This window comes from Mastacembelus armatus, chromosome 21, assembly GCF_900324485.2.
Source record: "Mastacembelus armatus chromosome 21, fMasArm1.2, whole genome shotgun sequence".
NCBI classification, from domain to species: Eukaryota; Metazoa; Chordata; class Actinopteri; order Synbranchiformes; family Mastacembelidae; genus Mastacembelus; species Mastacembelus armatus.
In genome coordinates, this window is record NC_046653.1 from 15,667,586 (window position 1) to 15,695,399 (window position 27,814).

Sequence of the window (27,814 nt, forward strand, 5' to 3'; positions counted from 1 at the left end):
CAATATGTCATGAAGTCATGTCCTTATTACATCTCTCTTCTGTGTAAGCATCATAAACATCACACGGTTTTCTTCAAACTACTGAATCTTTACGAACAGTTGAGCTGAGAGTTATGCTCTTTCACAGGCAAGATAAACTTTTAATAGGCATTCCAGCACACAGCATCGAGACAGTTTTGCAGACTGATACAGCATTAACTGGAAGAACAGCACTCTATTTGTGCTTGCCTTGTCCTGTGACAGGAAGACCTATCAGGTGCTCATCTCTACCACCCCCCATCCCTCTCTCCTCCTGACCTCATTCTGTCATCTTCGTTTTCCTTCTTCCCCACTCTCAGGTCTTTTATAAAGTGTCTCCATGCATTACACATTTAACAATGCATTAAAAATAGGCCGCCATCAATCAGTCATTCAGTAGGGGAGACAGAATATTTTTGTGGCTCCAATTTGATATGTTCAATAACGAAAGAAATGCTATAAACTCTTAGGATGCTGGTTATGGGAAACTAAACAGCAATGAAAACACACATTCATGTGCTAATAATACACCATGCCCTGTAAAAGCCACCGTAATAATCCTAAATTCTCATTTGCTGAATTTCCTGCGGCACAGTGTCTTTCTAGAATCCAGAAACAGAATCAAAATAATATATATGCAGGCGGTAAGCTGTGACAAGATTTCTGTTGATGGCTGCCAGGTTAACATCATGCCCAAAACAGTGATTTGAGAACTGTGATGCATGATACCGGATAGGTACTAGGTAAAATCTGATGTAATGCTTGGGAGTGAGTCAAGCCCTGGGGGCAAATAGTCTGAACAGTCTAACTCCAGGTTGCTCATGCCAAAGCAGATGTTCAGCTGATGACAGCAGTACAAAAGACAGTGCTGCATGTTATTCACAAGGTATTTCATATTATTAGGACAGCATGTCAAGGTTGCTGAGCTACTGATAGGGCTCCTTTGGTATCTGTTTTGATAGCCCAGTATATCTATATATATATAATGAAAAAATAGTGAAGAACTCACAAAGTATTTGCACAGTTCGATGTTGGTTTTGTTAACATGGTAAGGTGTTCTCTTGCTCAGGTAGGGGTGTAGACGTCTCCTTCTGAGCTTTGATGTTGCAGCTCAGCTCTGAGGCTTGATCCTGCATTCTGGACTTCAAAACAGACTGCACCTCGTCATGGGTAACAGCTTGGCAAGGCACACACCAACTGTACAGACAAGTCTGAAGGACCGCACACACAAAGACGGTCAGAGGACAAAACACATTTACCATCAGTTTCGCATAGAGAAAACAGCTCATTACAAAGTCCATTAATAATGTGGAATATAATAAAGTAGAAGGCAACTTGTCTATGTTGTGCCTTTCAATAATGATTCTAATTAAAAGTCTTAATTAATTCAAAGAGGCCATAATAGAAGTTATGTTTTCATTTTCTGAGAGATTTGTCAAAAACAGTTTTCTTGTTTGTCTTAAATGAAACAGAAAGGTTATCATAAAGTAAAGAATAGAACATGGTTTTACATTTGTTTTCATAAAAATTGCCTTGAAGCTGTATTTTCTTTCTCATCACACATCACTCTGATTCAGTGATAGACTGTCTAGAAGATTCCCAGGTGGCTGTCTTTTTTGCACTCTCTGACAATGTTTTTCCAGACCATTTTTACCAATTATTCCCCCAGGTCATGGCCGCTGTAGAGACATGACTCCATATGTCCTTGATGACACATATGATATCTCTTCCAGTGTGTATCACAGTGTTTTCATCTCCCCCCACCAGAGTTGTCTCAAACTGAATAGCACCACAGAAAACAAGGGTTAGCACATCTCACCTTAAAACATTTCTTGAATCTTTTGCTGACTATGTACAAAGCAATAGGGTTGATGCACGAGTTGAGTGATGCCATGTTTATGCCAAAATAGTCCAGGACGAGAAAGACACTAAAAGAGAATAGTAAACACACAATAAATGGCAAATAAAAACAGCAAAGCCCAGCTAATGAACTGTTAAAAAAAAAAAAAAAATGGGTATTTAATTTTTCATGCTCACCTCAATAGTTGACATCTGCTGGGATCTTTCTCATCATATATGGTTGATTTCAAGATTCTGCTGAGGTACAGAGGCAGCCAACAGAGTGCAAACACAACCACCAAGCAGAAGACAGTTTTTGCAACTTCTCGTCTCTTTAAAAAAAAAAAAAGAAAAAAAGATCAGTATTATATTTTTTGCCGTACAGTACTTTCAAAATGGGAAATGACAAAAAGTTGCAAAATGCAAAAAGGTCCAAACTGAATTAAAAACCTGCTTGGTGTGGTCGCTTAAAGTATTCTTAGTATTCTTCAGCATTTTCCTGGTCATGAGCGTGTAGAAGATGGCGGTCCAAGCCAGCGGCATGCAAAAGTAGAAGCCAAAGAGCCACCAGTCCTTAACTGATTTATAAAACTGTTGATTAAATGTGATAGAGGCTCAGTCAGCACTGCAGACAGCATGCTGCTCAGGAGTTGCATTGTTACACCGTAGTTAACAACAACATTAAACACACAAGCATAGGTCTACAAGAACATCTGCGTAAATGTGCTAGGTATCTGTTGGGTGAAGTTACGAACAATTATATCAGATCAGATTTCAAACAATCAAGTGAAACACATGGGGGTGTGTTTTCAATTACATTACCTGCATCAAGTGTGTGGTTTGCATAGGATGAAGCAGACATATTCTCAGATGCTTGTCTTTATAATTCATGGTTATCATATCAAAGCCAACAATTTCAGGCACAGCCAGCAGGATTGAAATAACCCATATCAGAGTTATTTCAATTTCTGTCCACAATGTGACTCTGATGTCTTTGATTCGATTCCAGGATACTACAGCTCTGTATCTGGGAAAAAAAAAATCAATGGGAAAATGTTATGGCTTGGGGATACATTTTGACTGTAACAATGATACATTTTTCAGTTAAAGTACATTTCAAGGGCTAATACGAAACAAATCTGTCTGCTTGATGAAATATAGATAGTAGCCAGCAAAAACTATTTTCCTGCAGGCCCCAGGACAGTGCTGCTTATCTCCTTACCTGTCAACACTCAAGGCGCATAAGCTCAGCACTGTAATTCCAACAGAGGTTTTCTGTATAAAGGGGATGAGTTTGCACAGTACTAAACCAAATGGCCAATCTTCTGCCATGAGCTGCAACAAATACAAAGGATATGTCCAGTTACAAAAAAAAAAAAACAAAACCTCACAATAAAATGAATAGAAAGTGCAAAGAAATAGGATCTCATTGTAATTGCACACCATGAGATAAATAACTCACCCTGTATGTGTTGACTGGAATGTCTATCACAATATGGATTAGATCGCCCAAGGCAAGATTCGCAATGAGGATGTTAGGTCCACTTCTCATGCATTTGTTTGCATATATGATTTTCAGTAAGGCTGCATTCCCAACTATTCCAACAACAAACACAAGCACAGAGACCACTGTATTGACATATTTGAAGGTGTTTCTGATTCCAGCTGACTCTAAGCACATAGGAGGGGGTGGTGTTTTTGCTCCTGCCACTTGGGTCGGACGGATTGAGCTGTTGGATTTCTGTTTTTCCAGTATTAAACGACCAGGGGAGGTCATTTCATAGAGTTCAGTTGCAAGGAGTGGTTCTGAATGCTGAGCAGCAGCCTCTCCTCTTAGGAGAGTATTTCCCAAACAAAGAACAAGAGCCACAATCCACATTGTTGAAGATATCCTCAAAAGATCCTGAAATGTGTTTGCACTGAATTGAAAAATATGAAAATAATTAGCACCTTAACTTGGAAAGAGGAGAAATATGTGATTCGTTTAGTTTAAAAAGAAATGCATTAACAACACTGATACACACTAATACAGTGAATTATGACACCTTACCTGCAGATGTACACACAGAGACTATACAAAACAAGTCTCTGATATCTACAAAACCGGCTGTGGTTTAGCACAAAGGACTACTCTCTCTGTTGCTGTGTCTAAATGTTAGAACCCAGCAAAGGGAAATCAGGGTTTTATAGACTAAGGCATTGTTGTCAGCATTAGTCATCGATCTGTCAGTACTGACTGTAATTACTTCCCTTGATGCATCACCCTGAATGAAAGGATGGTGTTGAAGGGTATTGTCTGTTATCACAGAGTGAGATCATTTTATAGGCTTCAGTAGGGATATTATCTTACAGATGCTTGCTGCTCATTCACTAAAAAGTTGACATCCTTTTTAACATAAACAATCCACATCAAATCTAAATGTGGCCAAATCTGTATTTTAGTGAAATGCCCCATAGAGCCGCTACCATTAGTGAAATAATAGCATCTGGAAAACTGTCTTTCTTGTCTTCTTTCTGTCATTTCGGATGTACATGTTCCTGATGCGCTACTACTACTACTACTACTACTACTGCAGGGCGACGGCACTTAAACGATAACAAAAATGTTGCAAATGGAGCATTGTATTAAGAAGGTGTTTTTTTTTCCCCTTTAGCTGTCATATCACGTTTTTAAAACATGAGTCAGTCTCTATCCTAGCAGAGAGACCTCCTGAGAGTCCTAAAGAAGGTGACTCTCCCCTTGACATCTTTATGACAACCTGAAGAGCCTGGAGGAGCATGAGACATGTGATGGCCATAAAGGTCCCATTGTAAATATAACACCCCGACAACTACTCCGGCGCTCTTTTGAACGCTCAAATCTGTGCTCAGCTATTGACAAATGGCCTTGGGAAACTACGTGCTGTCATGCTTCCAAAAGAAAAAGAAAAAAAAAAAAGAGGATTAAGAAAAGTGAGTTGGTTGAGTTGGATATTACAGAACCAGTCAGAACTAGGCTGGCTATACTTACTACACTAATACAACTTATTTTTTTTTTTTGTCATTTCCATATACAGTAGGACACTGGACAGAACCAAAAGGATTAAGCACATCTATAAAAACAAAAGTAGAAGGAACTGTAATTTAGGTGACAAGGAACATTACTTAATGAGTCTAAAGTATGGCTAGTGCAATGGTTCCCAAACTTTTTCTGGCACCCACCCACCATTTTTTAGAATAAGAATATTCTCAAGACCCCACCCCCCCCAAACACAAACACTGTTATGCTTTCAGTTCTTAAGCATGCCTCATGACCCTCCTATTATAGCGCCACGCTCCCTCTACATGCCCCGCCCCTGACTTTGGGAACCACTGTGCTGCTAGGTTGTGCTAAATGTGCATATATTTTTTTAGCATGTTAGCCAAATGAAAATACATTAGAGGTATGTCTTTTTTAGCTTGTTAAGGAGTTTCTCTGCCCCCAAGAGGCCAAAAAAACCTATTAACACAGCTCCAAGATGAATAGAGTTGTTCTGGTAAAGGTGTAATTGCTGTAATTTTTTTGTTTCCTGTCTCCTGTGTCCTGGGCAGTCCAGTCTCACCAGAATTCATGGAGGTACATGTGCTGGATGGAAGATTCATTACTTTGGTGTGCTCTCAAATCCCGACAGATTGGGAATGGGTGGAGCAGAGCCTCTCTTTCAGCTGTCAAGGTAAGCTATGTCATCAATTTTAGAGCGAAGAGGTCACCTATTCCTGCGCCCCCCCCACTCCCCACCCCCACTGGCTCTCATGACTTAGACATCTGTCAAATTCCTCATTATTTCTTTTTTGTGCAGTTCAAAAGGAAACCGATCCTCAGTTGTTGCAGGCAGCGGTGGAGTGCATAGACACTGTCCCGGATTCGTCTGGCAGGGGCTGCTTGTGGCTAAAATGTGTGTTATACATGTTCAAGTCAAGTTTGTTTATTTTCATTTTCATAGTCTATAATCATCAAAATCTGTCTCAAAGGACTTTATAATCCATGTGCTGCAGAGGTGTAAAACTGTTTTACTGATGTTATAGTTATAGATTATAAATTGTGCAGCTTAGAAATAACTACCATATATAAATATTATTTTTTACATTCAAGTAAGAAGACAAAGGGTGAAAATATGTCAGAGTATGATATACCTTGTGTGGGTCCGTCTCATCTCATAGTATATAAGCCAAAGCAAAAACAAAGGTGCAGTAGCTCTATATTGCCCATAGTGCCTTGAAATGACAGTGACGGCCTTTTTCATTTTCCCCACAGTAATAACAGTGTGTGGAGGCTATAATATCAGAGGTGGCGAGGTGATTGTGAATCTGTTCTCTGCTGCACTGTAGGTTCCAGAGGTTGAATCTAAACAGGACGTGCATCTTGCTCAGTGTGACTATTGCCAGCAGCTCTGCCAGCTCTTTATACACCGTGAACTACTGGCAAATGAAACTGACTTTGAGAGGGAGGTGGTGTAGGTTCTTTGCCTCCAACAAGAAACTGAAAATAAAAACATTAGTAATAATGATTGATCAGATAATCCTTCCAGAATTAGAAAAAGAGATCTCCATGCATGGGAAAGATTCAAAGGAAAAGGATTGCTTGAAAAAAAAAAAGAGAAAGAAATGTGAAAGAGAGCGAAATACTTCAGTCCAACAGAAAGATTGATGTCATGAGCAAGGAGGAGGGGGAGACCACTCAAGAGCATTTGTGCTCTGTCCCTTCTGACAACAAAACATGCGCTGGCATTTACTTTTATCTGGCTGTCACATACATGTGACTGATTGCACTGTATTGCATGATATAACTTCATTTTTCTGTGTTTACTGTAGTCAAAAATATTAAGTAGCACAAGAATTTGAGGTTGAAGAGTTTTGTATTATATGATTTTTCCACTTCTGTAGAAAATAACCTGGTCAGTTTTTAATATAGGTTGGCAAAAAAATAGACACAAAACACAACTTGCCTTGTCTAGACAAATAAGTACAAATGATGACAACATGAAGTGTATAGTCTTTCATGCTACTCACTGACAAAATCTCAATAAATTGATTTATTTCCCCCTTTGTCTACTCAGGCTGTATAGAGATCAAACATAAAATCTCCTACAGGCTGTCAAAAGAGATTTCCTACATCAATGATGAACCTCACATCCCTCAGGTAGGCATCAAACATACCACTGGCATGTTTACACTACAGGTAGAGACATGTAGTGGGCTAAAGGTATGTTTATGCTTTCGTAATGACGTTGTCGTTGTTGTGGCTTCTGCTAAAGCAGCTTATTTAGAAATTAAAGAGAGAGCTGGACTATTTTGTATCACAACTACAGGGGAAAAATTTAATTCTATGAACGTGAGAAATATTTGTGTTTAAAGTGGAAGATCAACTGGTACTAGGTTAAAATAGTAATGAGACTGTACACATTTGTTCCTTCTCATTAAAGGTTTTCACAATGTTAATGATCCTTAATACACAAAGTCATCCTTCTGCGAAAACAGCCATTATAATATCATCTGCAAAAGCTGCTGTCTGCACTTACATAGTCTTGGAGGACAAGGAAATCACACCCAGTATCAATGCCATCTTCACACATAAAGACCACTCCACATGCTGCCTATTCCACTGGACCCACTGGAATAATATGGTAAGTGTTAATCCATGATAACTGCTTATAATTTTAACAATGTTCTAACTAAAGAATAATAGAAGATTTCAGTCATTGTGAAGAATAACTAATTTTGGAAAATGTGCCCATTTTCTAAAGAGTGGGAATAAGGGGAACAGCTAGGCTGGCTCTGTTCAGTGAGCAGCACCTCCAAATTTCACAAATGAACACATCCAATTTAGTTTTAACTAGCCTGGCACACTACATAAAAAGGCAAACAGGCATTTTTACATTTATATTTTGTGGAGATGAATCAAATGAGATACAGCATATTAATCAGTTAGGTTCAGAGGTGTATTTTAGTTTCCTTCAGACATGTGTGACATGAATATGACAGTGCTATCCATCTTCTCATCTAACTCTCTGCTAAAATCAAATAAACACATTTCCTAAAATGTGAAACCTTCCTTTTAATTAGATTAGTTAATTAGAAATTGAATGTACACTATATTTTATTCCATGTTAAACGCCAATTAAACTGCTTTCTTTCTTTTGTAACTTGAAATGGATAAAACATGTTTTTTGTTTTTAAACTTTTTTTAACCAGTTACATTGCATCTTAAGATTTAAAGTAACCCCTATTGGAGGTCCCAGCCTCAGTGAGATAGGAGGTTCAACGGGGCGCTGGAACTGAAGCTTCCCTTCAAGCCTCTCACTGTAACCTCACTGTAACGTATGTGTCACCTTTGCACGTCGGGAAAAACACTATGCGCTTCAGTTTACGCTTAAAGCCTGAAGTAGGAAATGATAAATGTATTGCAAATTGTGCATGCAGTGATTTACTTTGCCTGCATGTCCAGCTGAAGGCAGCAAATTAGGCTTTTATATTGAAGAGGTGCAATATGTGGCAAACCCCCCCAAAAAACAAACCAAAAACAATAAAAGAATAGATTTGAAAAGAGATTTTCAATTTTTTTTCTTTTAATGCAGCTCATTTGTCTAGAGAGCTATGCCAAACCAGAACAAGACACACTGGAGAGATATATCAAAATGAAGAGCTCAGAGCTTTAGTCTCTGCTTGGCCAGATCCAGACCTGCATGTCTCACCACTCTGCAAATCTGCCCTGCATTAAGCTACATGACAGTTTCACTGCCCAGATGCAGAAGCTTAGCAGGCAAATGAAAACGGAAAAATCGCCAAAAACAATAAAGACCCATGTATATAAAGAGATAAATACTGAACTGGCAAACACTAGCAGTGTTAAAGCAGCATCTGATACTAGTCATTTACAGTCGCACCCAAACTGTAAAGGGGTTTAGAGCTTTATAGAAAAAAGATCTATGGAGGAGTCAAGTCTGTGTGCCAATCCAGTAAACATCAACAATCAATTCACAGTTAAATTCTCCTGCCAAGATCAAATTTCAAGGAAATCTGGCAGGAGAATATACTTTGAGTGGAAACCACATCTTTTCTGTGCATTGCTTTTATTTTTATTTTTTTACAAGAGAATAGCTGCAGCACACAAAAACTAAATGCAGGTTAACTCTCAGCATGACCAAGAAGATTTCAGGAGACCATATGAATATTTTCAACACCTTTGTTTTTGCAGTTAGTTCTTGTCCTTGGCTTTTGCAAATATCTCCTATTTAATAAGAATACAAAAAGGTCAGCAGCAGCAGTAAACAGACATGAAAGCATAAACACATTGATTTTTAAATACACTCCTCCTCATCCCTCTCTCCCCCCGTCCATCACACCACACCATTTATCTCCCAAAAACATCACATGCCCATTTTCCCAATCGAAGCACCACTTATCCCATCCTACCCAACTAGGGACTACATACTGTAGCATTTATATAAAATCCAGCTACTGACACACACCGAACAGTAGCCATAATACCTGTTCAAGCATTTCCCTGCACTTACTATTGTAACATACCCAGCCCCTCAACATGTCAACAACAACAAACCTCATGTGATCCTCACATTGCACTGTAATATATATAGAATTTCTCTTTTATTTTGGAAGTAAACAGTACTGCTTTTGCAAAAGCTAAACTGCACCCATTAGAGAACAATGCTTTGTGGTGTAAATTTTACCAAAACACAGTACAGATACCGTAAGCTCTGAAGCAAACTGAGATGACTGCTATCCCTCTGCAGTCTATTTCAGCTTGTTTTGCCAAAAATAAATAAATAAATAAATAAAAATTCACAGACCTACCCTTAAATGAAAAGTAGCTATTTTTCTCAACAACTGATAATCTTTTGTTTCTCTGACAAAAGTTTGGGGTTTTTAGGCTGTTATTTAGCAGACATCTTAGAAGAAGTAAACACTGGGAGAGACAGAAAGGAATAACATATGACAAGAGCTGCAAAGCTTAGGCAAACATATCAAAATGAGTTCTCAGAGTTCTTGTGATAAATAAACCATTTTAGCAGCATCTTGTATCAATTAAAAACTGATACATCATATGGGACATCATATAGGCTCCCCAGTCTCCATATTCATGAAAAAAAAAAAAACACATTTATATTTAAATACATTTCTATCTACTGGCAGCTTTCTTATAATCTCCCACAGCTAGTCTAGTCTTCTAGTAAAATGCAGGCTGCTGTGATCATTTATTTCTATTATTGGGTTACTATTTATGACCCACTGAAAGGTTATTATTTAGTGTTGTATACCCAGACCACTACATACTGGGCTCACATGGCCACTGAATGTGAATTTATATTTATTTTACCCTTAAAGACTGTAGATGGGGAAAAATGCTACAGAGTTATGAATATTCATTCTCTTCTATTTTCTTGCTTTTACTTTTTTACATTTACTTTAATGTGCATGAGCAACATAAAGTTGCCCAAGCACACATTTTTGCAATGCCATATAATAATTCTTATTCTTTAATGAGAGTGTATTGCATATAAGATGCAGTTTAACAATGTAATGTTATGACTTGAAAAACCAAATGTACTGTAATGGCAAGGGTGAGAAGAGGCGGATTTTGAAGATGCTGTTTTCATTTGACCATTAGTGTATTAGCCTGGTTTAAAAAATAAATAAATAAAAATAAATAAATAAAAAATGTTGCTCTTGTCACTATAAGATTTTACAAGTCAAGGATACCAGAAAGACCAGGATGCAAACACTTGACCAACCAGGCAATGGTCCAGTGAGATGGTGTCAGCAGCAAATCCTGGATTTGTAAACACACTGAGGTTAGGAAAGGAATGCCACAAAACGACAGAGTTTAGTCACAGCATCATGAAGAGCCGATACTAATCAGGGCAACTAATTAAGGATCCAAGACAGAGAACAAAAAAAATTGCTTGCAGGTGATACTGTATCACCTTTAAAGGCTAAAAATAAATGAAAACCTTAAACCAGGGGTGTTCTTTTGATAAACATAATCATCATTCAAATAGATGAAAAAAAATCTACTTCAAACATTAATTGATCGCATTTTTAAAAAGAACATTATGCTTGCCATACAGTGGGTAGCAGTAATTCGTCCTGTTGCTGACAATAAATGTTCACACCAAGAAGCTGTACATAAGAATTTGGGGTTAGCATTTGTTAAGTTGGATATCTAATTTCTAGTATATAACATTGAGGTTTTACAACGAATTCATAATTAGGTACTCTAGCATGTAAAACCAACCTCTTTCTCGATTGCACTGATGAGATGTCCTTAACAAAGTAAAAGCTTTGCTAGGATACTCAGGAGCAGGAGAGGTCTCTCTGAACAGGACCAGGTATTTTTATGTTAATAAACCAACATTTGAAATGCACTTTGTAGAGAGACCTCAGACAAATGGTGAATAGATGCAATTAGCATATATGAGGTCTTTTTGTGTGCTTTACAGATAATTTTACTATTGCCAAAGAAATACTGAATGGGTTTTCATAGCCTTGTCTATCCTTGTCACAGTATAAGTTTTATCTTGTGAAAGATGATATGACGAGGTATCCAGAGACATGGAGTTTCAAGGTTTTGATTTATTCATGAAGCACAAGCTAAAGACCTCAAAGAATTTAATAAATTATGAAGTGCCTTTGTTTTTTTTTGTTTTTTTTCCCCTCAGAGCGTTCCTAAAACCATGAATTCTGAGTTGGAAATATCCCCAGATAATGAAGTGTTGGATTCACTCAGCAAAGGAAACTCCCCAAACTCAGCAACCTGCCAAGGAGAAACTGAAATCTTTAACTGATGTGGACAAGGTAAGGAGGAAAACGCCACTTTTAAACTGGTCTTTTCTTCTTCTAATATAAATATTGATTCATCTCTGGATCATGCAATTGCATGTCTTGTGTCAAAACATGCCTGTCACTGCTCATTTTAAAATCATGCCAGCCTGTTTTTGGAACACATCAATACCTGGAATATTTAGATATATTGGAATATTTCTGACAGACTAATCAGTTGAGAGCAAATCATGACTTTAAAATAAAGAAATAACAAGCAATAGGCTACTGCTCCTAGGTCGCAGGGGCCCCCAGAAAATGGATGGATGGAAATAAAAAGCGTCTACAGATTGCAAGGTAAAACAGATCAGACTCATAAAAGGATTTGCTACATTCATATTTCAAAGTAAAATATCCTCCTATAGCTACTGGCTGGAATGCCGTTCTTATTTGGTACATCTATCCAAGCTTCTGGGGAGATAAATCTCAAAATGACCTTGGTGACCTCCTGAATTTTCAGAAGTTTTAATTTGTCCAATATTTTGGTTTATGGCCAAAATCTGCAAAACCAATGACATTCCCTTCAGGGTTAGTTATACACTACATTTTGTGATAATTAGCAATGGGGTAAACATTACACAGCTATAGGCTTTTGATTCTGAGGGTTAAGTTCCAGGACAGGTCTGAAGGAAATCAGAATGTGACACTCTGGATTTGAGCAAACTGAATATTTACACTGAAAGATCAGACCTGAATTTTGTAGTTTGAACTTGTGAGCTGGCTGTAAAATCAGCAGAGGGGAATTCTAACCACAGGAGTTCATGAACTGATCATTTTGAAGGATAATAGGCTATTACTGATTGCTTCTCTAGGAAATAAGTAACAGATTTCCATCAGTATTCTTTAAAATCTAAGAATGAATAATTGTTAAAGACAGAATTTAGAATTTGATGGTATTTCTACATTTACACTAGTCTCCTGATACCTTTGTGTCATGTTTTCAAACAGAAATTATCAAAGATTTTGCCATAGGGTGCTGCAGTTTTCACCAGCCTGATGGGGACAGAGCAATGCAGAAAAAGAACAAAGGTCAGGATTGTTCTTTTCCATTTCTACCTTCCACCATTAAATGGTTTTCCATTTCAATGATAACGCTGCAGGTTGAAAGGTTTGGAAACTGAAAGGAGCTCAGAGCATCAGACCTCTAAAGCAGGTTACACACACCATCTCCCAATAACACACATTTCATGCAGATTCTTACTTCTTTCACACCATTAGATCTTTAACTACATTACAGGATATCAAGTACCTGCCAACCCACACGGTCGACTCTCAGATGATCCTTGGACTGCCAAGAAGATAAGTTTCACCTGCTGAAGTAGAAATCATCAATTCGGGAAAAAAAAAAATCTTTCAAAAGAAAATGCTGGAGTATTGTCACATGTTTAAATTGCTGGTTTCTCACATGTTAGGTCATATAATGCCCTAACATGATTACAGCCAAGAGTATACAACCCTACATCTATTTAAAAAACGTGTATTCGAAAAACACCTCACTGCAGCTACGGTCAAATATTTATTCCGATTTTTTCCAAACAGAACTAGACTGGTGTGGTATGTTTCAAGGTGAATCTAACTGACAATTTACTGACTTAATGTTTGGTACTTGACCCCAATCACATTTAAAAGCTACACATCATTATTAGTGTACCAAAAATCGGCTGACTGGATGTTTGGTGGTACTGGAAGACAAACATCTGCAGCCTTATATTAAGGCTGTGTTCGTGACCATAGGGTAGTGTGCCTGTTTTCACAACAGTGGCTGTGTTTGGTATGATTAGTGTTCAATCATTCTTAATGTTTTATTTCACAGTGTAAATACACCTGACATAAGATCAGTATTTTATTTTGTAATTAAAATCTATCTTACTATCAGCAGCTCTCTGCAGATGCATTTAAAGTTTAATTTATTTTAATTATTAATAAGACTGGCAGCAGACAGAAATGAAAATCAGCCTAGGTGAAGCAATAAAAAACCAGAGGGGCTTAGTATTCACAAGCTGCTTTTCTTCGCTAGGGTGAAGCTGACTGCACCTATTGCACTGACACTGGAGATTTGAAGAAACACTGGAGGTAGCTGAACAATAAGCATCATGTTTATGCCCCAACGGCACCTCTGCCTGATGCTGAGCCCTAACCTCAGCATCCACCTCCTATCCCACAAATACATCTGTATTACTTTCACCTCTGGCAAACATGCTGAACAGCTTAATGTAGGGGCCAAACTGAAGGTAGGTTGGTGTGACTTGTGCTATTAATATCTATTTGAAGCAGTATAAAAGATACAAATGTGAAGAAGATAGCCAATTTTAGGCCAAACGCCGGATTCTACTTTATATTTATATTTGATTGTACTTTATATTTCCAAGCTGTCGCAGCCACATTGAGGCAAAGGTCTAATGCGGCCAGGGCCTGACATGCCTCAGAGGTATCTGCAGCAGAAGAGTGCAGAGATCAATGTCCTGCTCCAGAACATCCAGTCCCTCATCACCTATCAAAAGACTGTCAGTCCACAGAAGGTCAAGCCCCAGCAAAGTCTCATCACACAGATGGAAAGATACTGCCTGCCAACGAAACAGCAACAGTCTGCCAAGAAGACCCCCTAAAGTCGATGGTGTCCTTGAATGACAGTCTCTCATTTATTTAAAATGACTTGTAATGTTCCCTGAATTTGAATTCACTGACAACATGCTTTCTAGAAATAAAACCAAAGATCATTAATCTTAGTTTTTAATTAGAATGTTCATAAATAGTATAACTTTACACATAATTATACATGGGACACACCAAAGCAAATGTTACATTGATAGTGCCCTGTTACTCTGTAACTCTGTAAGAACCACTAGGAAAAACACCCTTAAGTCATATAGTGCAAAACTGCCAAAGTCAACGGTCCATTGTTTAGCCAGAGTAAAAGTGTATTAGTTTTAATCAACCTAAGTATAAAAGGAAAATGTATAAAACATAAGATTTCATTGTCTTTTTACATATTTGCAACAGAATAACAAAACCATTCACAATAAAAAGATGGAAGAATCTTCAAGAAAACATCTGACGGGCAAAGAACAGCTGTGTAGACTTCGCTGTGATCAGAGGGGAAACCTTGTTGGGACCTGAGTATCCTTGAGCACATCAGGCCATTGTAGAGTTTCATTCAGTGGGTTTAAAATTAAAATAGAGGAATAAAATATGTTGCAGCATTTTTCTCATTATCCTTCTGAACCCATAAAGGGAATCTAGGCATCTAAAAGCAAGCCCCTTACTGGCCATTAGCTACCTGGCTGATGAGCAACCCTTTAGTGCCTCTATTTGCACACCTAAAGTGTCCTTGTCTGAACACTCTCATATAAATCCCCCCTCTACCACTCTCACATAGCGTGCAAAATCCTTTTTATTCACAACAATTTGCTGTTAAGAGAGATGTAACAGGGATCCTTCATTATGTGAGACAATAAAGGAAGTTTTAAATCTAGAATCTTGATCCCATTCCATCTTTGTCAACAAGAATTCTCTGCCACAAAAATAACCCTAAACAAATTTATTCAAAATGATGGCCTCTCTACTAAAAGTACAATCCACTTCCCAGTTTCTTATGGACTTCAAGATGAATACCTGAACCTCTTCATACTCGTAGCTACTTGAGCCTCTGTCTGAGAATCTTTGGCCTTGTGCAGAATTATTTTTTTTTGCTGTTCAGTTCACCTCAGGTGCAGTTCTCTCCTGGTTAGGGCTGGAGTTGTAGGATCACATTGCTATCCAGAGGGTGTTCACCAGCACGCCATGCCAAACTTTGGCATTACTTATTCACAGACAGCAGTAAGTTAATCTGAAAGAGAGACGTGAAAATGATGAGAGTTCACCATGCACTTAGCCAGCATACTTTATCTAATGTTTCCCAAGTGAAATTGCTCTCAGCAGTTTTGGATGTTGCAGCAACATTATTAAAATCATGTTGGTTGCCTTTGGGCTCCGCTAATCTCACAGAACTATACCTGCTCCATAGATGGACATGCAATGATTTGAAGGTCCTCTCCACTGTATTCCTCCTGAAGTAAGGCATGCAGTCTTTGGAACACCTGCTGGATGTTATTCTGTGGAAAAAGCCATCAGATTACTGAGCACTGGAGGGAAATTAACGCTACATTTCCATCTGGCCTATGTCCCCTCAGTATCTTGTTTCCATGTCAACGGCAGAATTTTGTTTCTCTCTCATTCAGCTTCACCTGGCACTTTGATGAACAGTACACAGGCAGCACAAAGATTTCTCTTTTAGGGTTCAGTCACACTGATAAATTATAGCTAAAGGCACAATGCCCAAGCCAAATGGAAACAAACGGGTCAAAACACAAAACTGTTATCTGAAGCTTTCCAAAATTGACTGACAGACTGCTTCCTACAGTGACTAACCCTCACTAATGAATAAATGCATGTAGTGCACAGCATCAGAATGATTTCTGACACTGTGAGAGGTTTGTTTACATGGTAATGTCAGCAAACAGCACAGTCCAATAAACCTAAAATTTCATTATCCATTATAATATTTACAAAAACATAAACAGGTTAGACTTTTGTAAGAATATGTTAGTCCTGCTTTGCAAATCTTACATGAAAGGTTTCTTTAAGCTTGACAATGACTTGAAAAGAAAGTGACTCATGCAGTACATGCTACACCCTAACATTTCTGCCACCCACCCGGACAGGCTTGAAAAGGATGAACTCCGTGTCTCTATTGGCTAAGTACAAGGACATGCTCTGTAAAGTGCTTGGCAGCTTGCTCTTCATCACCCGGTAGGTAGCCATCACTATATCGTTGATCTTTGCTGAAAAGAGAAAAAAAAAAAAAAAAAAGTACTGAGGGGAAGAAAAAAAAAATACATTGACATGCCCTCTAGCGTGTACTATACAAGTTTTGATAAATTACTGGATGGTGCCAATGGCGTTTCCTAAGACAAATCTCACCTGGCTGTGCCCAAGGTTGTTGAGACAGACTGTATGTGGGACCACCTTGGACAGCCATAGTTTTAAGAGCTGCAACCTGAGTGCAGACACAGTCAAAACAAAACATTACAGACTGAAAAGACTTAACTTGCTAGTTACTGTAATTAGTGCAAACAAGAACGAGACAATGTGCAGTTACTCGAGCCAGTTTGATTCAGTTCGGTTGGGAGAATTCAGGACAGGCAACAAATAGTTGCAGCTGAATTACAGCGGCAGTGAAGAAGTTCGGAACCCAATGCAAAATCAAAACTCATGCAAAAATACACACACTAATGCCTAGCAACAAAATTATATATTCTACATGAAAAATAGCCATTCTGTCTGCAGTTGTCAGTAAAATCCCGAGACCTTCAGTGAATAAGCAAGAGATTTTTAAAAAGGCTTTTAATGGTTAAAAAAAAACTCAAAAATGAAGGTCATAATGAGCCATTGCTGCCTGCGGCTAAGTCTGCCTTCGCTCTAACGGTTACCTTGGTGAGAAACTCCTCAAGGTTCCCCACAAAGATCTGAGTCTGCTGCTGGATGAACTGCTCACAGCTGAACTTCAGGTGTCGGTCTACATCCTTCTTAGAGTCAATGTAGTGCTCCTTTATCTCTGGTGTTCCCTGGGGGCCACAAAGCAAAAGGGTTTAGCACTATCAAGTCGCGTTTCCCTCAGGCAGCATGCTATCAAAGTATATAGAGTGTATGGTATGTTTAATAATAATAAAAAAAAAACTACCTCCAACAGGAATTCAAGTATGGCGTTGTGACTGTTAAGTCTGAAGAATTTGGGAACAGCCCTAGGGTTCAGGATTTTGAAGGCAGCATCTTAACACAAAGCAGATAGATTAAATCTGGGCTGATGCAGAATTAGAGTGCCCTCTAGTGTTACAAATTTATTATGACCTTGACTGAGGGTGATGGGAGGAGTGAAATCTGCCCTGTGAGCCATCGGTTAATGTACATTATGGTGTTGGATTACGCTGTAATTTCCACATTAATTGTTACCACTGGTGCATGTGATAGGCACAAGTTGCTTAATGAGCATGAGAATGTAATGAGTGGCTTTATGGAGCTGAACACCAATGTTCCCTCCACCTTTAATTATCTTACCTCGTGTTTTCTTCAGGTCCAGTGAGATTTCCTTGATGGCAAAATCGGTGTGAAATGGGGCAATCTGTTCACGCATTATCAGCAGGTGCTTGATCAGGAAAAGTTGCCCATCTATTTGTGTCTACAGAAAGTGATAGTACACTGTTAAATCCACGCTGTAGGCTGCCAGCACACAAGGGCATCTGCTGACTATCCGCGGTACAGACAACATAAAAAGCACAGGCTGAGAGATAAGGGAATATGCCTAATTAATAACTGCTGATTAACGGTGACTGGAAAGGGACATATTAGATGAAGCTGTTTATTTCTCAGCTAAGAACCTAAATGTTGGAAAAAGACATCACCAACATGAGGTGGAAACATATTGTCTGAGATTGATTCTGCAACTTTAATTTGAAGTGTTAGGTTAAAACAGGCCAGTTAGCACAATCACTGAAAGCAAATCTGAAGGTGACAGAGGGCCATAAATAAAGCATGGTCTGCTAGACACACCGTAGAGCATACTGAAGCACCTACTAAAACAAACTTTAAATGACAGCAGCTTTAGTTAAGAATCATGTAGCATATTAAGTATTTGAGCAAAACAGAATAGATTTTTCCAAATGGCCAAAGTTTGGTAAAACTACAAAACCATAATCTTAACCATGCTAACCTTGTTTTTAAGGATGATATCAGATGCTCTAAGCAGGGACTGAATACAGGCAGATAAGGCTTCTTGAGATAAACCCTGGAAGACTGCTCTCTGGAAAAAAAAAAAAAAAAAAAAGACCAAATCACAGTAAGGAACACGAATAATAAAAGAAATCTATGGAAACTATACACACTAAATACTACACATTCTGTCATGCATTAGAACAGGAAATGTTCATTAGCTACTAATAAAAACTGAAGACTCATTCACATCTATACATCTGTAGAGCTTGGACAGGCACACCAGCGTTCGTCTAACAGTAGGATACCACATGCCGTGCAGATCAGCAGGAGAGATGGATGTCTGTAGGCGTGATGTTTCTACATTCCCTGTGTTTATGGTACAAAGGAAGAAGAGCCATCAGGCAAGTGACAGTAGCACCAAAGCTGTAAAATAGTAAGTGACACAATCTGGAAACACAGACCAGTGCTACTGTTTCTTCTACTGCCACTATCCTCAAGCTGCACATCAGAAAACATTGACTCTTGTGACATCTGCTTCATCTGCTCTTCTTTCAAACTCTGAGCAATTCTCTATCAATAAAAAGAAAGAAAATATTAGAGAGAAAGTATTGGATATTGGAGTTGGTGTTCAGTCAAATGTTTGTTTCAAAAAGAGAAACAAAGCTGTTCAAAGCATAAATTAACAGAAGAAATTCAGTGGACAGAGACAAATGAACATCTAAATAAATACCAGGTGTATTTATTTAGAGAGGTTGCATATTAGTTAAATATTGTGTAAATGGAACAATATGTATAGAAATTCAGAAGCTGAAAAACCTTCAGAAATCCTATAATTGACCAATTCAACCTAAACTTTTTGGGGCTTTTCAAGGACAAAAGATTTTAGAGAACTGAATCACTTTTTTCTTTTGGTTAAATAGGAAGTCCACAGTTTCTTTAAAAACATGAATTTTTTTTTTTTTTTTTTTTTTATAAACAGCATAAAACTAAACTTAAAACATTTAGAAGACAGTTAAACAGACGAAATGAGACAATCGCTCATTTAGGAACTTTAAAACAGTAAAAACTCAAAAGGCATATTCAACAACATATCCATGCATTAATTCATTCATTATGCCTTTCATTTGCAAAATTCAAACAGAAACAAAGCTTTTCAAAGACCTGCAGACATTATGCAGCCTATAGATATCTTACTCAGTTAAAAACACTAAAACATACTGTTTACTTTTCCCAAGCTAAACTAATAAACAAAAGATAATATCAATTTCAAGTTCAAGTGATACTTTCCGTGCTAAAACATTCAACAGATTACAGATGAATTTTTCATAACTGAGCCAGTTGTTTATGCAGCAGAAGAGCCAAATGTTCACTGTTTCTGCTCTCGACATGAGGATTTGCCGTTTTCTGTTTTATACCAAGTTCCATCATGCATAAGAGGCACATTGAACACCATAACCTTCAGCTCTTAGAACCAGTCAATGTCATTTTCACTATTTCTTGATATATGATTACTAAACAGTTAACCAAAAATACAATAACAAATGATGAAAGTTATTCCTTAGTTGCAGCCCTATTTGCAGAAGCTGATGTGACTGAATTTATTGGGTATGTGTTTGTGAAGATCAAACTGAAACTCTGCATCTATCTAAGCATACAAGACCTACCTCCATCATCTCTAGTTTTTCAGGATAGGCCAGATCCCCTGGAGCTGGGTTGTAACCTGTGATATCAGTCTGGATGTAAATGTGTGTCCTGTAGACGAGCCTCTCTTGGACATCCTCCAGCATCTGCTTCACTACTGCATCGAAAGCCCCCAACTGAGCAGCTTAAAAGCATAAAAGCACACAGAGGTTAAGCTACAGTTCAACCAAAATCAGAATCACAACAAACTTTGCTGTCCAGAGCAACACTATTAACACATGCAACAAATTCAAGTCCTCAGAGGTGTAAAAATAGAAACATATATATATATATATATATATATATATATATATATATATATATATATATATATATATATATATATATATATATATATATATATATATTTATATATATATATATATATATATACATACATACAGTGGGTACGGAAAGTATTCAGACCCCTTTAAATTTTTCACTCTGTGTCATTGCAGCCATTTGCCAAAATCAAAAAAGTTCATTTTATTTCTCATTAATGTACACTCAGCACCCCATCTTGACAGAAAAAAAACAGAAATGTAGAAATTTTTGCAAATTTATTAAAAAAGAAAAAACTGAAATATCACATGGTCATAAGTATTCAGACCCTTTGCAGTGACACTCATATTTAACTCACATGCTGTCCATTTCTTCTGATCCTCCTTGGGATGGTTCTGCTCCTTCATTGGAGTCCAGCTGTGTTTAATTAAACTGATTGGACTTGATTAGGAAAAGCACACACCTGTCTATATAAGACCTTACAGCTCACAGTGCATGTCAGAGCAAATGAGAATCATGAGGTCGAAGGAACTGCCCAAGGAGCTCAGAGACAGAATTGTGGCAAGGCACAGATCTGGCCAAGGTTACACAAGAATTTCTGCAGCACTCAAGGTTCCTAAGAGCACAGTGGCCTCCATAATCCTCAAATGGAAAAAGTTTGGGACGACCAGAACTCTTCCTAGACCTGGCCGTCCAGCCAAACTGAGCAATCGTGGGAGAAGAGCCTTGGTGAGAGAGGTAAAGAAGAACCCAAAGATCACTGTGGCTGAGCTCCAGAGATGCAGTAGGGAGATGGGAGAAAGTTCCACAAAGTCAACTATCACTGCAGCCCTCCACCAGTCGGGGCTTTATGGCAGAGTGGCCCGACGGAAGCCTCTCCTCAGTGCAAGACACATGAAAGCCTGCATAGAGTTTGCCAAAAAACACATGAAGGACTCCCAGACTATGAGAAATAAGATTCTCTGGTCTGATGAGACCAAGATTGAACTTTTTGGCATTAATTCTAAGCGGTATGTGTGGAGAAAACCCGGCACTGCTCATCACCTGCCCAATACAATCCCTACAGTGAAACATGGTGGTGGGAGCATCATGTTGTGGGGGTGTTTTTCAGCTGCAGGGACAGGACGACTGGTTGCAATTGAAGGAAAGATGAATGCGGCCAAGTACAGAGATATCCTGGAAGAAAACCTCTTCCAGAGTGCTCAGGACCTCAGACTGGGCCGAAGGTTCACCCTTCAACAGGACAATGACCCTAAGCACACAGCTAAAATAACAAAGGAGTGGCTTCGGAACAACTCTGTGACCGTCCTTGACTGGCCCAGCCAGAGCCCTGACCTAAACCCAACTGAGCATCTCTGGAGAGACCTGAAAATGGCTGCCCACCAACGTTCACCATCCAACCTGACAGAACTGGAGAGGATCTGCAAGGAAGAATGGCAGAGGATCCCCAAATCCAGGTGTGAAAAACTTGTTGCATCATTCCCAAGAAGACTCATGGCTGTACTAGCTCAAAAGGGTGCTTCTACTCAATACTGAGCACAGGGTCTGAATACTTATGACCATGTGATATTTCAGTTTTTCTTTTTTAATAAATTTGCAAAAATTTCTACATTTCTGTTTTTTTTCTGTCAAGATGGGGTGCTGAGTGTACATTAATGAGAAATAAAATGAACTTTTTTGATTTTGGCAAATGGCTGCAATGACACAAAGAGTGAAAAATTTAAAGGGGTCTGAATACTTTCCGTACCCACTGTATATACACACGTGTGTGTGATGTGTAGTGATGTTAGATATGGTGGGCTTACAATAAGAAATGAATAAGAATGAGAACACAGTATCATGCCATCTGTATCAAAATCCCCCAGTCTTTAAGTTTCAAAGAAATAAAACAAAGAAATCATGTTCCCTTGTGTTTTCTAAAACAGTATACTCTCAGTGGAATTTGACTTCTCAGACAACAAACCACTAAAGTAGACTATAAACTTCAATAAGCACAGTCTGTTTGTGAGCATAAGGACTATGACAATCTGCTTTTTCTTTTAAATAAGGACCAAGATCCAAAGTAATTGATGAGTGATGAAGCCTATTTTGTCTTAGATTCAGAAAATATGTTTTCTGTTTTTTTTGTTGGCAAAAAATGTACATTTTGGAATAGTTATCAAAGCTGAAGACACAGAGCTACAGTTTTATTAAATTCAGTATTTCTCACTTCATATTGAAAACAGGCTTTAACAATAAAAGAATAGGCTTTGGAAAGCTGTGTTTTTCATTTAATCATAGTTCATTACATTTGAAAAAAATACTGATTCTCTTTCTTTAGTGTTTGGAAAAAAAATCACTTCAGGATAAAAGCTGAAAAAAAATTTATTTAAAGGATACTTTTGCAGCTAACAAAACACCAACAACTGAAAGAATGTCCTAACTATATGGCATTGTATTAAGTCCCAACAACTCTGGCGCAGGTGCATCCTAGTGACTACATTCTAAACACCACATGTGACATATGACAAGATTCGAGTAGAACAAAAGCTCTAACTTACCGTTGTTTTGCACATGGTCTTCCAGCATCTCATTCTTGAGGATGCTGCAGAGCTCAGACAGTGTTTCCAGGTGGATGATGTGAATGATTAGAGGCCGGAGAACATCATACAGGGACAAACATAACTTCTCGAGCAGCTCGCTGTTAGGGATTGAAAACCATTTATTTAATCTGTGCAACTTGGAGAAGACTAAAATTACATTTTCTTCTCATTTTAAGCTTCAAGTGAAGGAACAAATGAATAACAATGACTAAGAATATGCAAGTGTAGAGAAAAAAAAAAAAAAAAGTACTCTCTTAAACAGTAACAAGTCTACCAATACTGTGTAATGCTTGCCATTTCAAACAAAAAACATGCCAGGCAAAACCTGCAATGGCTATCATGCATTTGAAAACATCACACCTTAAACAAATACATACCAGACACACACCTATCTCACCACACTCAGACACATCTACATGCAAACTGCTCATGTTACCAGTGAGGTACAGTAAGTGCTACTCACTCTAGTTTAGGTGTAGGTTTAGAGAAGAACTCATTGTACAGCTGGTGTTCATCCTGGCACACGTGAACCATAAAGGCACAGCCACTGCGAACCTGTATAAATACACATTATAATCGCCCGCTGCAGTTTCTGCCAATACTCTGCTTTGGCTGCCACTTGAAGCAAACACATCCTCATACATAGAAGATGTAGCAACCTATTTCAGCAATCATTAACAAGATGCATAACCTTTAAAGTAAAAAGACAAATCTCAGGACACTAGGCTGCTGTTATGATGTTTAACTGCATGAAATTCTGACCTTTAATGGTAGCTTTTCCATCAAGCCAATTAGTGAAATATTTGAAATGCCACAAAACCCTCTAAACATAGGCTGCCCAGGTGTCAAAACTGGTTTGTCTAAAGTATTACATTAGAATTAAAAAAGCTGACCAATAATTAGAATTAAACAATTACATTTTCAAACACAGGAGGACCACAGTGAGGTGACTCACAGCTTTAGATGAGGTATGACAGAGGGTATACTAACAACAGCATGTCTCTACACAGCAATGCACTAATGAACAAAAAAAAAAAAAAAAAGGACAAAGCTCTGGATGCCTGATGTGCACAATCCCAAATTATGCTCATTAATCATGCCCACAGCTTTGTGCCTTTACCAGACACTCCAGAAAATATCACAGAGGGTCCATACTGGCCATTTCATTGCAAGCTTAAATGTCATTTTACTACATCTAAAGGGCAGCTCCTGCTTTGAACTAGTCATGCCTTACCAGAGCACAGTGGTCTTTGCTGTTTTGGTTGGTTAGGTCAGTAATGGTGGACGTGATGCTGGGACTGAGAAGCTGCTCTCTCTGGTCAAGGTAGCACTGATGAATTTCATCTAGGAGCTGATGGTATCTGCTCACGTCAATATAAGGAGAGGAGTTAATTTAGCACAAGGATGTAAAAAAAAAATAAAACTATATATACATAAACAGATTCTACTATAATGCTACTACTTTCACTTTTGGATACTCACTCTGGAATCCTCTCTGCTCTCTGTTCTATTTGCTCAATCAGTGACTGAAAGGAAAAAAAGGTCAATAAAAATATCACTGCATTACACCTAATGATCTGTGCAAAATGTTGTCCTGTATAAACTGAGTTGGATAAAATAGAGCAGTACACTCACGCTAACTTTAGGTGCAGCTGCTCTAAACTTCACATAGTAAAGTGTAAAAGCATTGTCTGCATTAGTCAAGCCCATTGGATCCTGAGGGAGACAGAAAGAAAAAAATAAAATCAACTGGGACTAGGTTCATACATTATCAATGCCTCTATGTAAGGCTGCTGACTGTGTAGGAGGAAGACAGGTGATGTATTCTTACCCTTTTTGTTAACTGGCTTGTTAGATTCTGCATAGTGTTTACAATGTGGATCTTCATGAAGTGCATAGCTTTAGAAAGACATTGTTTAAACTTGCCCAAATAAACTGGATAGTCCTTGAAATTGGGCTGCAATAAATAAAAATAGACCGTTTTAATTGTGGTACACACAAGTGCATCAATTATATTATAAAGTAAAGACAGCACATTTCTGCAGTTGGAACAAGTAAACAGTGAGCTATTAAAATCTTAACAATGCAATTATCTTACAAATCATCTCTGACCAAAAAGTCTTTCAAACACCATTGCTATATATACATACGTGTACACACACACACACACACGCACACGCACACACACACACACATTACAGCACATTTACTGCTTAAATACATGATTGAGTGTCACTGGAAGTATAACTAGACCTGCACAGCCATAAGTGAAATTCTGTCAAGAGAGCAAAATACTTACATGTGAAGCAACATATTCGATACAGTCATCCAGTTTTGAAAGCATTGGTATAAAGCCTTCGCTATTTACAGACAAAGTTGGCGAGTTTAGTTTCTATAAAGACAAAGAAAAAGCTACGTTGGAATTCATTCCAAAAACATATATAACTGGAATCTTCCAGCTCTTGGTCTTGATCATCGACATGTTTGCTTTTGCATTTGAAAGTCACCACTGCCAGAAAATGTGGGGTTTTTTCAAGTCAAAGTAAAATCAGCAAAACTGGCTTTACAGATTTTCTGTTATATTTGTAAGGTTTGAGGGTGAAGCTCTGTTTCGATAATTACATAAGAAATGTAGTTGAAATCAAAGTTTTTTTGGAATGCTTTTAATCTAAGACATAGTTGCTCATTCTTAATAATTACAATAATTTTAATTAACCAGCTCACTGACACATAATTCATGCTACTCAGATTAAGTTATCAAATGTTCAAAGAAGACAAAAAGAAATCCAGCCTACCGTGTTTATGTTTTCTAACTCATTAAAATATGACAGTTTCTGCTGTATGCTCTCTGCCAAATCAACAAGCTCTGACTGCAAAGAGAGAAAACAACAAAGCACAGTTGACACAATAAGGCGTGACAGTTTAATTTCAGTTCATTTCAAGTTCCTCGAATGGTCCAATCTACATATATTTGTGAACATTAGCAGCTATCTGCGAGAGTTGGAAAAAAGCGAGAAAAAAAGTAAGAAAACTGCAGTGTCAATAAGATTAAACATGCCACAGAAAGAACAAACAGCAGACTGCAGAATGCTTGGTATTCCGTGTTATATTCAGACAAGCTTTTATTTATGTCAGGCTGTTCTGAACTAGATAATGCACAGTAATTCCAGAAACCTAGTGAGACTCTTCTGAGTGCTACCACACTTGTTTTTATAGCCTCACAATTCTGAAGTTAACACCATACCAACATTACAGATAATTCTGCAGTTTCTTGGTTTGACAAGGATTTTCATGCTTATAAACATTTAAAAATCTTTCATCTTAAAAGGCTTAGATGGACTACTATAAATAAATATGTTAACTAAGAATACAACCTGATAAGCATATCAAATAAGCTGGATTTTTTTTTTTTTAAAAAAAGGAAAGAAGAGTAGTGATCTTACCTGTTCTTTTAAAAGCTGTTCACAGGCCTCATGTAGGGTGCCAGTCTTATTGGACACAAACAGGTACTGTTTCTGGAGGGAGTCCAAGTGCTCTAGAGCTGTGCTAACATCTTTCAGAATTGCATCGCATTGTTCTTGGTAGCAGTTTAGGTCATCTCTTGTTTTCCTGAATGGAAAGGAGATATATTATCTGTTTGCTTCCCCAGAGAAACAAAGTAACGCAGCTCTACTACTAACAAATGTCAAGGCAAATGAAATCTATCAACTGTCAAAGGCAAAAGATCTGATGTGGTTAAAGCCACACAGAGCAGGGCAGTAACAGATCTCTACCTTTTATTACAACTGAGTCCACATTGAAACATAAACTTCAAACCTTCCTCATCGCAGACTTGTGATTATCTATACATGTGTGTGTTTCTGGACGCACCCTCCTCTAAAATATAAGCTATAACCTTTACAAGCCCCACAGTCTACTATAAAGCTCTTGAAATGTATGCACCTGTATTTCGCGTTCTCGTCCTGGTCCATGTTTGCCTGTAACTTGGCAAACCAGGCAAAGAACTGCAACACAAATTGGCATAATATTAAAAACAGAAATGTTATCACGGTGTAGGAAGTCTAAAAGACTAAGCTCTGTTCTCTGCTGATCAAAATAATAATAATAATAACAATCACCTGCTGTGCAGTTTCTACCCTATCATTTTCCATGTCAAGCATCTGGAAACCCTTGAGCAGGACGTCCTCTGTTGAGGCGGGTACAGTCGCTGTGAACGGGGACTGCAGGGACCGGGAGGAAAGACTACACAAGTCTTCAATGGGAAGCTGCAAAAACAACACAGGTCTCCGGGTTTTAAAGCGGACTCAACAAACCTCTGCTTGGAGCTAACTAGCTGGAGAGCTCGACGTGGCGAGGCAAGCGTAACCCCGCTGACGTTAGGTAGCCCACAGAATAACATACATTAAGTCCCACACTATCACGTTAACATTGCAGAAAGGTAAAATAAGCTGGCACGGAGACGGTTTCGGGGTTAAGTTCACCTCACTTGCGTTTAGAAAGTAAGTTAGCAGCTTTATTAGCTGGCTAGCTGATACTGGAGTCTTCTCACCTCAGAGGGGAGAGAAAGCGTTTCAGCCGCGGTTCGAATCTCCAGGACAGAGTCCATTTGTTTCTCCGTAAGGGGAGCCATGGCATCAGTGCGCCGATCCCACAGGGACAGTTTCTCCCGAGTTTCTTTATCAGTCAGCTCTGGCAGGGACACATCCGTGGACGCCATCGTCAGTGTGGACACCATCAACGTCACCAGCAACGCGCAGATACTTCCTGTTCCGGGAGTGTGGGCGGGGCTTGGGGGAAGTGAGCGTTTAAAC

At 38.4% G+C, this 27,814-nt stretch overlaps 2 protein-coding genes across 3 annotated transcripts; both read right to left on the reverse strand.

Annotated features, from left to right (window-relative positions):
- LOC113123396 (endothelin receptor type B-like) lies at positions 1-4,384 on the reverse strand. Its single transcript, XM_026295422.1, has 8 exons — positions 3,908-4,384; positions 3,320-3,776; positions 3,080-3,192; positions 2,680-2,884; positions 2,308-2,448; positions 2,056-2,189; positions 1,838-1,946; positions 1-1,229 (listed from the first exon to the last, which is right to left on the reverse strand). Exons 2-8 carry the CDS (start codon positions 3,734-3,736, stop codon positions 1,059-1,061), a joined length of 1,290 nt encoding a protein of 429 aa, XP_026151207.1. The 5' UTR covers positions 3,737-3,776; positions 3,908-4,384; the 3' UTR covers positions 1-1,058.
- Positions 3,644-27,751, reverse strand: cog3 (component of oligomeric golgi complex 3). Of its 2 annotated transcripts, XR_003294959.1 has the most exons (24): positions 27,553-27,751; positions 27,122-27,268; positions 26,946-27,007; positions 26,447-26,612; positions 25,799-25,873; positions 25,303-25,395; positions 24,835-24,960; positions 24,639-24,719; positions 24,486-24,529; positions 24,238-24,364; positions 23,467-23,558; positions 22,962-23,101; positions 20,124-20,284; positions 18,921-19,029; positions 18,707-18,825; positions 18,458-18,547; positions 17,806-17,926; positions 17,432-17,520; positions 17,181-17,315; positions 16,672-16,747; positions 16,405-16,532; positions 15,705-15,803; positions 15,415-15,538; positions 3,644-3,776 (listed from the first exon to the last, which is right to left on the reverse strand). XR_003294959.1 is itself a non-coding variant. In XM_026295421.1 (23 exons), exons 1-23 carry the CDS (start codon positions 27,736-27,738, stop codon positions 15,509-15,511), a joined length of 2,496 nt encoding a protein of 831 aa, XP_026151206.1. In that variant the 5' UTR covers positions 27,739-27,751; the 3' UTR covers positions 14,429-15,508. The 2 variants fall into 2 exon arrangements, 1 of the variants encoding a protein (XP_026151206.1); XM_026295421.1 differs by lacking the exon at positions 3,644-3,776 and having other exon boundaries at positions 14,429-15,538.
- Between the last annotated feature and the right edge of the window lie 63 nt (positions 27,752-27,814).

Bases quoted from the DNA above. Each gene is read 5' to 3' on its own strand.
- LOC113123396 (XM_026295422.1), bottom strand. From the start codon at position 3,736: ATGTGGATTGTGGCTCTTGTTCTTTGTTTGGGAAATACTCTCCTAAGA. The intron at 2,449-2,679 runs GTAATGTAATTG...TTTAATCAACAG, and splicing joins AAACCACACACTTGATGCAG to TTTTATAAATCAGTTAAGGA. The intron at 1,947-2,055 runs GTGAGCATGAAA...ATTCTCTTTTAG, and splicing joins AGCAGATGTCAACTATTGAG to TGTCTTTCTCGTCCTGGACT.
- cog3 (XM_026295421.1), bottom strand. From the start codon at position 27,738: ATGGTGTCCACACTGACGATGGCGTCCACGGATGTGTCCCTGCCAGAG. The intron at 16,748-17,180 runs GTAACCGTTAGA...GTCTGCACTCAG, and splicing joins TTGAGGAGTTTCTCACCAAG to GTTGCAGCTCTTAAAACTAT. The intron at 16,533-16,671 runs GTGAGATTTGTC...TTCTCTTTTCAG, and splicing joins ACAACCTTGGGCACAGCCAG to CAAAGATCAACGATATAGTG.